The sequence below is a fragment of the Mastomys coucha genome, unplaced genomic scaffold (assembly GCF_008632895.1).
Source record: "Mastomys coucha isolate ucsf_1 unplaced genomic scaffold, UCSF_Mcou_1 pScaffold18, whole genome shotgun sequence".
Taxonomy (NCBI): Eukaryota; Metazoa; Chordata; class Mammalia; order Rodentia; family Muridae; genus Mastomys; species Mastomys coucha.
The window spans coordinates 107,127,820-107,141,205 of NW_022196900.1; the positions used below are offsets into that span (position 1 = coordinate 107,127,820).

Sequence of the window (13,386 nt, forward strand, 5' to 3'; positions counted from 1 at the left end):
GTAGGCCAGATAGCAGTTTGGCAGAGGAGAACACTGAGTGCCTCAGGGGCAGGTTCTCAGGAAGACTCGACTCAGTACAAACAAGCAACCGATTTGCAGACTGGCCTAGTGACTCCAGCTCTGCAGACAACAGGTAAGAGACCCCCCAAGAACAGCAGACTCTAGACTAAAACCCCAGGGCCAGCCTGTATCGGAATCCCCACAGGGACTTGTGGCACAGGCTCAACAGCTGGTTGAAGAGCCCCATTCCACAAGCACAGCCCTTCTGGGCCTTGCCCTGCCAGCCTCGGTGCTTGTTTTTGCCCTCCAGTCAGTGGCAACAACAGAGTCCAGCCTCAATCCTACTGTTAGTGACTCCTGGCTTCTCTCTCTCCAGCACACCCACAGTTCCTGCAGGCCCACCTTCAGAGTATGTCCAGTTGACAGCTTGTCACATTCCCACAGCCCACAAGTACAAACTATCCTTCTAGGGTTGATCAACCAGTCAAGCCAGTTCCCATGGTGGCTCCCAACCTTCTCTTCTTCTGCTGACACCCAGCGCTCCAGCCACACCGACTTCCTAACTACAGGTGGATGCTCCAGGTCAGGCTTCCTGGGGGCTGCCCCTCCACTTAGACCTTCTCTAGACCACTACTGCCTCTAGGGCATGTCTTTTCTCTTCATCCACCTATTCTGGCACCTGATATTCCTCTTCATGAAGCTATTTTGTAAGGCAGGTGGCCAGCACTGGTGCCCCTGTATGCTTCTGCTTGCCTCAGGGCCTCTCCTCCATCAGCTGTAAGTTTATCACCTACTGTTGAGACCTGAAAAAGCCCAGGCCTCCTGTTCTAGTCTGCTTTTGGGAATTCTTCCTCCTCCACTCTTCTCTAACGTCAGTTGGATCTGGGGGAGGATGCAGACTCTGTGACCTGTCTTAGGTACTTAGGCCAAGCCCCTCCCTCACCCTACTAGTCTCCGCGAGCATGACCTATTCCAACAGACACAGGCACTGATAATCCAACCCTCCCAGAAACAGGAGAAAATATAATATCCTGGGTTTTTCATCTTCCTTGCCTCAGGCCACATACTCCCTTCTTGCTCAAGGCCTCTGCAATCAGGAACCTGACATGTGTCCCAGAGCTATTTATTTATGTATTTATTTATTATATGTGAGTATACTGTAGCTGTCTTCAGACACCCCAGAAGAGGGCATCAGATCTCATTATGGGTTGTTGTGAACCACCATATGGTTGCTGGGATTTGAACTCAGGACCTTTGGAAGAGCAGATGGTGCTCTTAACCACTGAGCCATCTTTCCACCCCCCCACACACTTTTTTTTATAGACAGGTCTCTGTATAGCCCTGGCTGTCCTGGAACTCACTCTGTAGACCAGGCTGGCCTTGAACTCAGAAACCCGCCTGCCTCTGCCTCCCAAGTGCTGGGATTAAAGGCGTGCACCACCACCGCCCGGCAAGGCATGTTTTTAATATTCTGGGTTGTTTGTTTTTACATTTATCTGTTTGTGGTGTGTGTGTATATGTAAAACCTCATACCATGAAACAGTGTGGAGGTCAGAGGACAACTTTCATGAGTCGGTCCAAGGCTAAACACTGACTGTCATGCTCAGTAGTAGACTCCCTTCACCTGCTGCTGAGCCATTTCTCTGGGCCCCAGCTCATGTTTTATACTGTGCTGCATACAGACAGCCTAAACAAACCTAAGGACTGAGAGGCTGTGTCACAACTACCGCCCTCTAGTGGTACACACTGCTCCTCATCTGCTCACACTGGGCTCGGGATGCCAACAGGTCTGTCTGGGTTGTGTACTGAGTGTTATATGCGATGGTGTTCCACACAGCAGATGGACCACAGTGACCCCGCCCAGAAGGGGGGGGGATTCGCTCTTCACAGATGCTATCACTCAGCCTCCCTGCCTGTCTACAGGCATGTACACAGTTCTTTCAGGACACTCACCTCAGCCTGTGGCTCCCCATAAGTCTTCAAGTATCTGTCCCCAGAGATCTGGCATTTGAGTAAGAGTGGGAGCCCTGACACCTCAGGAGGCAATCAACTATGGTCAGAACGCAGGGGCTAGAGGAAGCCACCCATGCCCTGCCTCATGGCTCAGTATCAGAGGCAGTGAAATTAGTTACTGAGATTCAGAGGACAGATGTCTGTCTACATGCCACACTGACCGGCACTTCCTCTGCCACCCAGTTGGCTGGAGTCAGGTTCCTCCAGGCCCGCAGGCTGCCTTCCTTCCACCAGGCTCTGATTCAAAGGCAAAATCATACCAAGACGGCAGGGCAGGTCCGAGCTTGGAGCTCAAACATGGCTCAAACACAGCGTAGCCACAGAACCCCTGAATTTTAATGTCAGGGCTCTGAGAGGGGCCTCTGCAGAACTACTGCATCCAGGCCTGGGGTTCTCAGGCACCAAGACATGAGGCAGTAACAGGCACAGGAACTTTGCTCCTATGCAAACAGGCTGAGCAGGCCCACAAGTTCACAGAGCTTCTAGGAAGGGCTAGACCATCCTGGGGTAGCCTGAGAGGCAGTGATCACTGACCCGTAAGCCTGGCTGAGTACTCTGCACAGCTCAGGAGTGTGTTACGGTTATGGGGTAGGAGTGGAAGGAACCAACCACAGTTCCAGCCCAGGGGTTAACAGGTGTCTTGAAGGGAGGGGCAGCCTGGAGAATTAGGACTGGGCTCTTCTCAGCTGGGAAGCTAGAGGCTCCCGACCTCCAAGGGCACATGACTCAGGCCACCTCTGTGGTAGGGAATGGAGGATGCCCCATTGTAGGTCCAGGTAAAGAAGGTGACAAGCATCCTGCTGGGCGCCAGGACAGCCGGGGACAGCTTCAGTACCCCCGGGGTACTTGGCCCTTGTTCTCCAGGCTTGCAAAGCGGTCTGCAGGTGAGTCCGATGAGTCAATTGTCTGGTAGGCACTATGCTCCTGAGAAGGTCCGAAAAAATCTAGAGGACAGGGAACATGTGGATAGAGAAAATGAGACCGTGGGGCCTTTTGCTAAGCACAGACGGATCCACCATCTGCCGTGGTGATACCAAGGACATCATGATACCAAGGACAATGGGCAGTAGCAGAAGACCAGACACCAAGCCTTTAGCAGGCAGCATGCACTGGATCCTAGCATCTGTGTGGGTGGATCTGCAGGTGAGAGAGAGAGTCTGAGAGTCAACCAAGCCTTTAGCAGGCAGCATCCCTCAATCCTAGCATCTGTGTGGGTGGATCTGCAGAGGAGAGAATCTGAGGGTTAGAGAGACAGGCTGATTTAATATCATGTGGCTTGAAGCAGAGGACGCTGGGTTACAACCTAGACAGCAGGTACTATGGCTCCTGCTACAATGGCTCCTGGCTGCTGTGCCAAATCTGCCCCAGCAGCACTGATGAGGGATCTGATGAGGGGTGGTTAGCCCTCAGCCCACACGCTTTTCTCTTGCTCTCTGCCACTATTTCTAGAAGCTGCAGAGACTGGCACAGTTGCTACACCAAGAAGGCTTGGGCTGAGAGTACAGGGCAGGACAGAAGGGACCCGTGTCTCTCACATTTCTCCCTCGGTACATTTGTCCTGGGACCATGAACAAGTCCCAAGGACAGTGGACCTTCCTTCCTTCTTCCATCTGATCCCTCCCCCACCCCCGGGAGGTCTAGGTTATCACTGAGATAAACCGGAGTGGGCAGCCTTAGGCCACTCTTGCATTCTTGGCTTGGTACTCTCCCATGGGATGCCCAGGCCACCTGGGGACTATACCCAGCTCCTACAGGAGAACAGGGTCAGAGAGGGCAGGAAAATGGCTTGCCGCACCACCAGAGAAGACAGTGTGGGCTGGGCCAGAGGCTAGAAGGCTGGCACACAGGGTTCCCTGGCCTGCCTGCCCAGAAAGGGGTACGCCCCACATGGCAGGAAAGCACACCTCCAGAGCCAGGGCTGGGGGGAAACAGAAAGAAGGAGTGGTCCCCACAGCCATCCGCAGGCTCGCCGCAGAGGCTCCCGGCCGCCTCTGTGAGCTGAACACCTCCACAGCTCCCCTTGTATTCTGGGCTGAGGGAGAGACACCAAGTCTGCCTATAGTCTGTCAGCAGGGAAAGTCACACCAGACTGGCAGCTGGGCCAGGGGGAGGTGGGGTAGAGTGGGACTTACCCGGGCGGAGGGGGAGCTCGCCCCCTCGTTCACGGTGCATGTGGTAGATGAGGCAGCAAGAGAAGGGCTTCAGCAGCAAGCTGAGGATGGCCATGCCGGCGCCGAAGCGGCCAGTGTCCCCAACAGCAAAACTTGAGTAGAAGATGCTAATGTAGATAATGTCCAGGAAGATGGTGGCAACCAAGCCACCAAGAAACTGCAAAGAACGCCACCACAGGATCATGGCCACTGACCCCACCAGACCCCAAGCTTCCCTTATATACACCATTCTGATGACTGGCATCTCGTGACTGGCACCTGCGTGGCCCAGGAGCACGGCACCAGAGTCTAGCTCTAGCCTGTTACCCCAGAATTCCCCACCCCAATCTCTTGCCAATGAGGTCATGAGGGGCCTGTCTCCAGAATATCTGAGAGGGACAGTTGCTTGAAGCCCATACCATCTGTTTACACTGCAAGAAAACAAGGGAAAAACCCCTTTGTAATTCTTCTAAGAAGCCTTTGGGGTTCTGTGACCTCCCCCCATGTCTGTCTTGGGGTGGGGAGATAGCAGCAGAGGTGGGTTGCTGGGTAGCTGGCCTAGCTAGGTTTGCCATGTGCAGAACAGAGAACAGAGAAAGATGGGGTATGTGGGAGAGAAAAGACTGGGGCAGATGAGGGGTGCATGGATGGAGCCAGTCCCCCCACCTCAACTCACCATGCCTATGGCATCAATAGAGTCCCGCTGGGCCACAGCCCACACACCCAGGGCCAGGATAGTGAAGTTGCCCCAAGCATAGGAGCCTGAGAACACCAAGCAGGCCCTGCATAGAGAGATATCAATCAGTCAGTCACCACCTTGAGTGCCCACCATGTCCACAGTTCCTTTCCCCTGCTCCAGGGTCTTAACCTCCTCTGAGAATAGTCACTCCTGCCCTCTGCAGGCAGCTCTTGAAATAGCAAGCAGTGTGTATCAGATCATGACTCCCCCACATCAACCTTTCCAACGGTTTAGAATAAGATACCTTTTTTGCTGTAGTCTATGGGGTTCCCATGACAGCCCCACCCTTCCCTCCTAGCTGCTACACCTTTGAGGCTTTGTTTTCCTGAACACACAGCTGTTTCTTGTCATCTCAAACGTTGCCTGAGAGATCCGCTCTCAAGCAGGCCTGACCAAGCCCCTCCCCGCTGAAGTTTTCAGAGTACCTCTATCTATTGGCATTGCCTACTAGTTTGCTTGCAGAGCCAACTTATCACAGTTAACACAGGGCACTTCCTGGGGCCTGGCTCTGCCCTACACATTCTAAATTCATTTGTTCACAGCTGCTCTTGGAGGGAGGTGTTGTTATGAGCCTCATTTTACAGACTCAAAGTCACAGACTTAATAAGTGACTAACCAGGTCACACAGCTGCACAATGAATGAACACGAGGACTGACCGATCCTGGGTATGGATGAGGGGAAGGTTTTATTGTAGATATGAGGGAGAGACAGCAGAGGCATCTGCAAGGGTCTAGACTGAGCATGGCCAGCAAAATGAATAAGGCCATGAGAGGTGTGGGGGGGGAAAGCGTCGGAGGAAGAGGGAGGAAAGAGGACAGGAGCAAACCGGGAGGACAAAGAGAGGTACAGGAGGAGAGCCAAGGGCAGAACCAAGAGAGCAGGTAGCCAAAGCAGCATGAGAGCTGGGGGAAGGGACGCCCAGACGTGGGCTAGAGAGGTTTAGGGTAGGGGGCGGAGTGAGAAGTGCTGGGAGGGGCCACGGGGACTGAGGAGACCCGACCATCAGCAGGGCTGGGACTTGAACCCCGGAATTAGCAATTAGGCCAAGAGGCCCGATGTTTTCCAGTCCTCCCTTCCTCTATCTCGGGAATGCAGGTGTGAGCTCAGCCTCTTCACCAATGTGGAGCTTCAGGGAAAGTGCCGCCCCGCCCCCGCTGCTTACATCGCTACAGCAGTTAGCCTGGGCGCTGCCCTTCAAAGCCTGCGAAGCACACTTGATCTCAGCGGTTTCCTGACTTGTTTTTGGCAGCTCCAGACACAAGTGACCAAAGTGACAGAGAGGTCAAGCTGCATCCCGGGGCCCCCATTGGGGGCCTGGCTAGTACGAAGTGGTGCAGGGGCCAGTCCTTATTCCACTGTGCAGATGGAAAGTGGACCCAGTCCCGCACAGAATGTGATGGGCTGAAACACTGTAGAATGGGACCTAACCAGGGAGCATGCACACACTGACCCCAGGTGCCACAACACACAGCCAGGAGACAAGTGGATACAGCCAGACCCCAGAGTCACTTACCAGGTTGTCAACAGCCAGTGAACCAGGAGAATAACCTGTGGTACAAGGATAGGGGTTGGATTAAGTGGTGTAACACTTCTAGAACACACAGGAAGCCCCTGTCTGGCACCCACAAGAATCTCACAAGTGTCTTAAACTCCAGCAATGGTAAAGAGTGTGGTAAAGAAAAAGGAGCCATTCACTGGAGAGATGACTCAGCAGTTAAGAGCACTGACTGCTCTTCCAGAGGTCTTGAGTTCAAATCCCAGCAACCACATGGTGGCTCACACCATCTGTAATGGGATCTGATGCCCTCAAGTGCTACAGTGTACTTATATACATAAAATAAATAAAGCAGCAAGCACTACTTTCTCTTCCTGTCTCCAAGGGCTGAGGGCTCCTCTTGGGATCCCAGACCAATCATTCTCTGAATGGGAAAATGGGAAGGGCCTCCAACAAGGGGAGAGTTTTTTTTTTTTTTTTTTTTTTGAGACAGAGTTTCTCTGTGTAGCCCTGGATGTCCTGGAACTCACTCTGTAGACCAGGCTGGCCTCTAACTCAGAAATCCGCCTCCCTCTGCCTCCCAAGTGCTGGGATTAAAGGCGTGCACCACCACTGCCCTGCTAAAGGAAGAGTTCTTAGGACTTGGAGCCAGAGCTATGGGCCAATGGGAAGGCAGCCACAGTGGCTGGAGGTGGAAGTAGGGGAGCATGGAGGTGGGGCTGCACTCAGTTGGTGGAGGGCTTGTCTAGCACGCTTGAAGCCCCTGAGTGCGGTCCCTGAACTGAATAAACGTCGTAAGTCAGACACAGGTGTGCACACTTGTAATCTCAGCCCTGGGGTGTAGGGGGGTAGAGGCAGGAGGATCAGGGTTTGAGACTTCCCTTGGCTACATAATGAGTTCAAGACTAACCTAGGCCTGTTTCAAAACACATGAAACTGGTAAGGGGGAAGCAGAGGTCTAAAGCTGCGGCTGGCAGCTGGGATTTCAAGCGTTAATGACCGAGGGGAGCTTGAGATATCACATGACTCACGTCAAGGACAAAAACCCTCCTCCCTGTATGGATTTCTACAATATCTTTTTTTTTTTTGGTTTTTTGATTTTTTGGAGACAGAGTTTCTCTGTGTAGCCCTGGCTGTCCTGGAACTCATTCTGTAGACCAGGCTGGCCTCGAACTCAGAAATCCACCTGCCTCTGCCTCCGCCTCCCAAGTGCTGGGATTAAAGGCGTGCCCCACCACCGCCCGGCCCTACAATATCTTTTTGCTGTGTTTGGCATCCTTGAAATCCCAGCCCTGGTCCTGGATATGCCTCTACTGGACACCTAAGATAGGAAGGGCAGATGCCCTGAGAAGATCTGGGCACTCTCGGCTACAGTAGGTCACAGGCTTCCAGGACTGAGGGCAACTAAGGAATCAGTCAGGCCCAGGCAGGGAGCCAGGACCAGCCCTCTGAGTGGGAGGAGGGCGTGGCCCAGGCAGAGGCCCCAGTGGGGGCACAGACTTCCTGGGAGGCCAAGAACTATGCTGGAGCCGGTGGCAGGGTTAAGCTGAGAACAGGGCAGTGTGCGTTACCAGGACAGACAGGCAGGAAAAGGCCCAGGCGCTGTCAAACCTGCCTACAGGAAGGAGCTCTGCAGGAGGATCTCTGGCTCACCGAGCAGCCAGTCTGGCCAAATCATGAGCTCCAGGTTCAGTGAGGGGCTCTATCACAAGGACATATGGCAGAGAGATAGCACAGGACACTCATGCAAAGGACTATCAAGAAACTTCGTCTCAGGCTGGGCATGCTGGCACACACCTTTAATCCCAGCACTCAGGAGGAAGGGCAGGTGGGTCTCTGAGTCTGGGGCCAGCCTGGTCAATAAAGTGAGTTCTAGGACAGCCAGGGCTGTTACAGAGAAACCCAGCCTCAAACAACAACAAACAAAACAACAAAAGAAAGAGAAAAGAGACCAGGCCTCTCATGCTTCAGTTTCCCTATCTTTGTAACGGGAATATAATCAGCCCTCAGTGCCTTCCAAGAAAGCTGCAGGGAGGAACAGAGCCAAGTGGCCCAGCCCTTCCTGGAAAGGCACAGTGGTAGGGACCAGTGGCCACGGGCCTGCTAGCCCCTATTAAGGGAAACACGAGTCTGAGGCGTCTCAAAGAGAAACTGGGAAGGGCCAGGCCACAGATGGAAGGGAGCAGAGCCAGAGGGGTGGGGGGACCTCTCTTCCCCAAACAAGGTCAACAGGCCAGGGCAACAGGGGTCACTGAGGCTGGACGGGGAATACAGGCCCCTCTGTGTGTATCACAGGGAGCATCTATCCCAACAGGACCTTGGCTTCAGGGGAAGCAGGGGCTTGCCAGTTCCTGTCATCCTAAGTCCCTATGCTTGTCCACCGCACTCCTGGGGGGTGGAGGGTGGGAATCCTCACTCCGCAGTAATTCTGGAGCACGCTCCACAGGAGCTTCTGCCTGTACTGCCTCCAGGGCCAACCGGAGCAGAACTCACACTAGAGACTCACTCAGCACACCAGGTCCGATCTGAAAGCCAAACAACTCAGACACAAGCCCAGATCAACCACTCTCTTCTGAGCTTTCTTTCAGTCTGGCTTTGTTTCAGGGGCTTGCAAAGGTAGACCTGCTTTCTGGTCTGAGGGTTGTTTTCTTGTTTTTTTTGTTTCTCTTTTTTTGGTCTTTTGAGACAGGGTTTCTCTGGGCAGCCCTGACTGTCCTGGAACTCACTCTGTAGACCATGCTGTCTTTGAACTCATAAAGATCCCAGTCTCTTCATGCACCATCACTAATGGACATCCGGTCTGAGTTTTCAATCCCCTCATCACCCTAGCTTGTTTTCCACCTCTTGTTACAGTGAGCAAACTGATACACAGAGAGGCCAAGAAACCTCCTCAAGGTCACACAGATAACTCTGCCAAAGTCAGGCCTCAAAACCTGGCCCCAGAGCCTGCATTCTCTCCACTGCCAGGATCTCCAAGGTCAAAGGCAGGGCAGAGGGAAGTGAAGCTTAACTTAGAAAAAGGTGGGTCAGCAGAAGTCTAAGGGCCATGAGGATTAATTAACCCTTTGTTTGGGACTATGGACTGTGGTTCAGTGGTAGAAAACTTGCCTGGCATGTGGTACTCAACCACAAGAAAACACAAGCCTTTGTCTACCACTCCCAAAGGAGGAGGGGTTGGGGATGCCCCAGACCTCAGCTTAATACATCCCAGTGTGTCCTGGGCAAACATTTGGTGGCCTATTAGACAAGGCGGTAGGACACCCCCAGGACAGCTAAATTCAAGGGCTACCCAGGAGGAGAGGCGGGTCCTTCCCTGGTCATCTGGCAGACTTTGGAGTCAAACCATGAACAGATCTTAGTTCCACACGTGAACTTGGGCAAGTCTCGGGACAGGCAACTGCCACCAGCTCTTCAGCGCAGCAGGGACTCTGTGGCTCTGGAGGACACTGTGGTGGGGATCAACACTCAACACAGCAGGCCTCACTGCTGCCTCCCCCACTGCTCCTCCCAGGGCCTCGCAAGTCTAGTCCTACCTGAGCTGCTTCAGCTTAGCTCCTGCTTGAGACAGGTGGGTGAGGCCCAGTGAGGGACCGACTTCTTTCACAGAGCCTGGGCCAAGTACTGAGAATAGCGGGTATCTTTTTAAAAGGCAGAGAGACAGAGGGTGTACTGAAAGGGGCAGCCATGGTGTCCCAGCTCCCTTCCATAGAGACACCAGACCTTGCAGACAAAACAACAGAACACACAGGCTCTTTCTGAATTTCAGATTGTGAATAATTTAGTGTGTCCCCAATACTGAGACACACAGTAAAACTTTGTCAGTGATGCGAAGCCCAAAAGTGACTAGATGTCCTCCCTACGTGTTACTTCACAACCCCTGGCGCTCACTTGTTTGACTGGCCCCTGCTGAGCTCCATGAAGCTTGTCATCAGATCAAAGGAGGGCCTAGGCTGTGCATTCTGGGCCCCAAAGCCGGCTTGGCTACATCTGTGATGGATACACAGTACCTATCAGGTACTAAAAGCTGACATGGGCTATCAACACCAAAACCCTAAGCCACGGAGGCGCTGGAGCTGACTCTTCGGGGGTTCGAATCCTGACTGTACCACTAATTTCTTGGGAGACTCTGACAATTTTCTTGTATGATCTGAGCTGAAGTTTGCATCCCAGTAAAAGGACATAGCTTCTCCGGCCAGGTATGGTGGCGCACACTTTTAATCTGAGCACTCAGGAGGCAAAAGCAAGTAGATCTCTGGTCAATTCAAAGACAGCCTGATTTAGGAGAGATGGCTCAGCAGTTAAAAGCACTGACTGCTCTTCCGAAGGTCCTGAGTTCAAATCCCAGCAACCACATGGTGGCTCACAACCATCCATGATGAGATCCGATGCCCTCTTCTGGGGCATCTGAAGACAACTACAGTGTATTTACATATAATAAAAAAATAAATCTTAAAAACAAAACAAAACAAAACAAAAAAACCCAGCCTGATTTATACAGTGAGTTCCAGGCCAGCCAGCAAGACCCACTCTAAACAAAAGCAACAGAGTACAGCTTCAGCCTTCTCGGCGGAGGACTGGGATTAATAAAAGCAGCACAGGTGGGGATATGGCTCAGTCGGTAGAGTGCTCGCTTATCCTGCAGGAAGCCCTGGGTTTCATCGACACTACCCTGCAATCCTGGCACTGGAGAGGTGGAGGCAGGAGGCTCAGAAGTTTGAAGCCATCCTCAGCTACATAGTTCAAGGCTAGCCTGTACCACACGAGACCCTAACTCAAATAACTAAAACACATCAGCCCATAAACCCCACATTTTCCTCACCTGTTCCTGGGTTTTATTATTTGTCAGTGTGTGGTACTGGGATGGAACCCGAGTCCTGGGGTTCTACCACTGGGACTCGTGCCTTCCTCGGAATTATTTGAGTAGAATAAGGCAGAGCCTGACCTCTAGGCGGCTTCCAAGCGCTGCAGTGGCCTGTTAATCTATCTCTAGATAATGGATCCACTCAAGCCCATTCCTTTTGCTCCAATCTCCCTCCAGCGGCTAGCTAGCAGTTTAGGAATGGGAAACCGGCCAGAGCAAGTCACAACCCAACCCGTGTGTAATCACTCAACTGCTCCAAAGCCACCTCTGTCTTCCGTCCCTTTCGTCTCAGGCGCCAAAGGGTGCTAACTGGTTTAACACCTGGGAAATCTTAGGGTTTCAAGGAGCTTGCACCAAAGGCCCAAGATGGCCGGTTTACTTCCAGGTCCACACCGCTCTGGCCGAAGCCAAGTGGCCAGCACCTCTACTGCAAACAGAAAGAATGTTGGAAATGAAGATATTCTAGGCAGCCCCGCTGCCTGGAGCTCAAAATAGGCTCTGGGTTTTTCTGCTTTCAGGAAACCTCTGCAGTTCCTGCTTCTTAATTATGAAATAAGGACGCTGCATGCGGAAATTAGGGAGAAGCAATTGTTTGGGGACGGCGGGTTTCTCCTAACTTGAGCCAGCCCACAGAGAGACCCACCCGGACTGCACTGACCTCTCGGGAGGAGAGATGTCCCTGTCCTGCTGTGGGGGACACCAGGAGCGCAGACCCGGGCGGTCTGGGCCCCGTGCCAGCCTGGGTCTATCCGGGAGGGGTGGCCCTGTCCGTCTCTGTCCCAGGTGTCCCTCTCGGCGTCCGCCGCCTCCTCCCCGGGGCTCTGCACCTTCCCTTCTGCTCCGACTCCGTTCCCCAGGATCCTGGACCCCCACCCGCCCCGGCCGCGCGGCCACCTTCAAGTTCACGGCAGGCAGCTCCATCCCGACCCGGCGGAGGGCACCTGAGCAACGGCCGCGGGGACTCCTGGGCTCCGAACTCGGGAACAAACTTCCTGGCCCCGCCCGTCGCGTTGCGCCAGTTCCAACGGGTTGAGGCCAACCCGCGCGGCCACGTGACTGTAGCCGGTTGCTAGGAGACGGCGTCTAGCAGCTGGCCCCTCAGGCTCCTGCTGCTACTACTGCCTAGGCCTCTACCAGCTCCTGTGCTTCAAGCAGAGGTCGGGATTTCTGCAGCCTAGGGCTCAACGGGCTGCCTAGGTGCGATCGAGGTGAAGTTGTGGGACCACCACAGTCATAAGAGCCTGGGGCAAGCAGGCAGAAACTGCTGGTGTGAGAACAGTTGATGTCTGACCAGGACATTCTCTCTCCTCTCTTTCTTCCCTTGCACAAGAATTAGAACAGTGGCCGGGCTGTGGTGGCGCACGCCTTTAATCCCAGCACTTGGGAGGCAGAGGCAGGCGGATTTCTGAGTTCGAGGCCAGCCTGCTCTACAGAGTGAGTTTCAGGACAGCCAGGGCTACACAGAGAAACCCTGTCTCGAAAAAAGAAAGAAAGAAGAAAGAAAGGAAGGAAGGAAGGAAGGAAGAATTATAACAGTACCTACCTCATCCTCTTTCTGAGGGTCAGTGAACTAATTCATGTCCATAAAGATAAAAAGTGAGGGCTAGAGAGGTGATTCTGTGATTAAGAGCACTTGTTGCTTTTCTAGAAGATCTGGTTCCCAGAACCCACGCGGCTGCTCACAATCACATATATGAGATATGACCACCCTCTTTTGTCCTCCACAGGCTCCAGACACACAGCGCACACACATACAGGCAGGTAAGACATTCATATACACAAGATAAAATAAATAAATCTGAAGTTTGAAACTCAGTTCTTACTGTGTTAAATTTTCCTTTTAAGTTTATTGGATTTCAAGAGAATTTCATAAAATACATTAGAAAGAAAGAAAGGCAAGGGTTGGAGAGATGGCTCAGTGGTTAAGAGCACTGGCTGTTCTTCCAGAGGTTCTGAGTTCAATTCCCAGCCAGGACATGGTGGTTCACAACCATCTGTAATGAGATCTGATGCCCTCTTCTGGTGTGTCTGAAGACAGCTACAGTGTACTCATATACATTAAATAGATAATATTTTTAAAAAGAAAGGAAAAAGAAAGAGAAGGAAAGTAAGAAAGAAAGAGAGAGA

The 13,386-nt window shown here is 52.8% G+C and overlaps 1 protein-coding gene across 4 annotated transcripts; it reads right to left on the reverse strand.

Annotated features, from left to right (window-relative positions):
• Positions 1–2,327: 2,327 nt before the first annotated feature.
• Positions 2,328–12,288, reverse strand: Agtrap (angiotensin II receptor associated protein). Of its 4 annotated transcripts, none has more exons than XM_031379434.1 (5): positions 12,201–12,288; positions 6,417–6,451; positions 4,840–4,945; positions 4,146–4,341; positions 2,328–2,957 (listed from the first exon to the last, which is right to left on the reverse strand). In XM_031379434.1, the coding sequence occupies exons 3-5, from the start codon at positions 4,840–4,842 to the stop codon at positions 2,842–2,844; spliced, it is 315 nt and encodes a 104-aa protein (XP_031235294.1). In that variant the 5' UTR covers positions 4,843–4,945; positions 6,417–6,451; positions 12,201–12,288; the 3' UTR covers positions 2,328–2,841. The 4 variants fall into 4 exon arrangements, with proteins under 4 accessions (XP_031235294.1, XP_031235291.1, XP_031235293.1 ...); XM_031379431.1 differs by having other exon boundaries at positions 12,154–12,285; XM_031379433.1 differs by lacking the exon at positions 12,201–12,288 and adding an exon at positions 11,918–12,147.
• Positions 12,289–13,386: the final 1,098 nt, after the last annotated feature.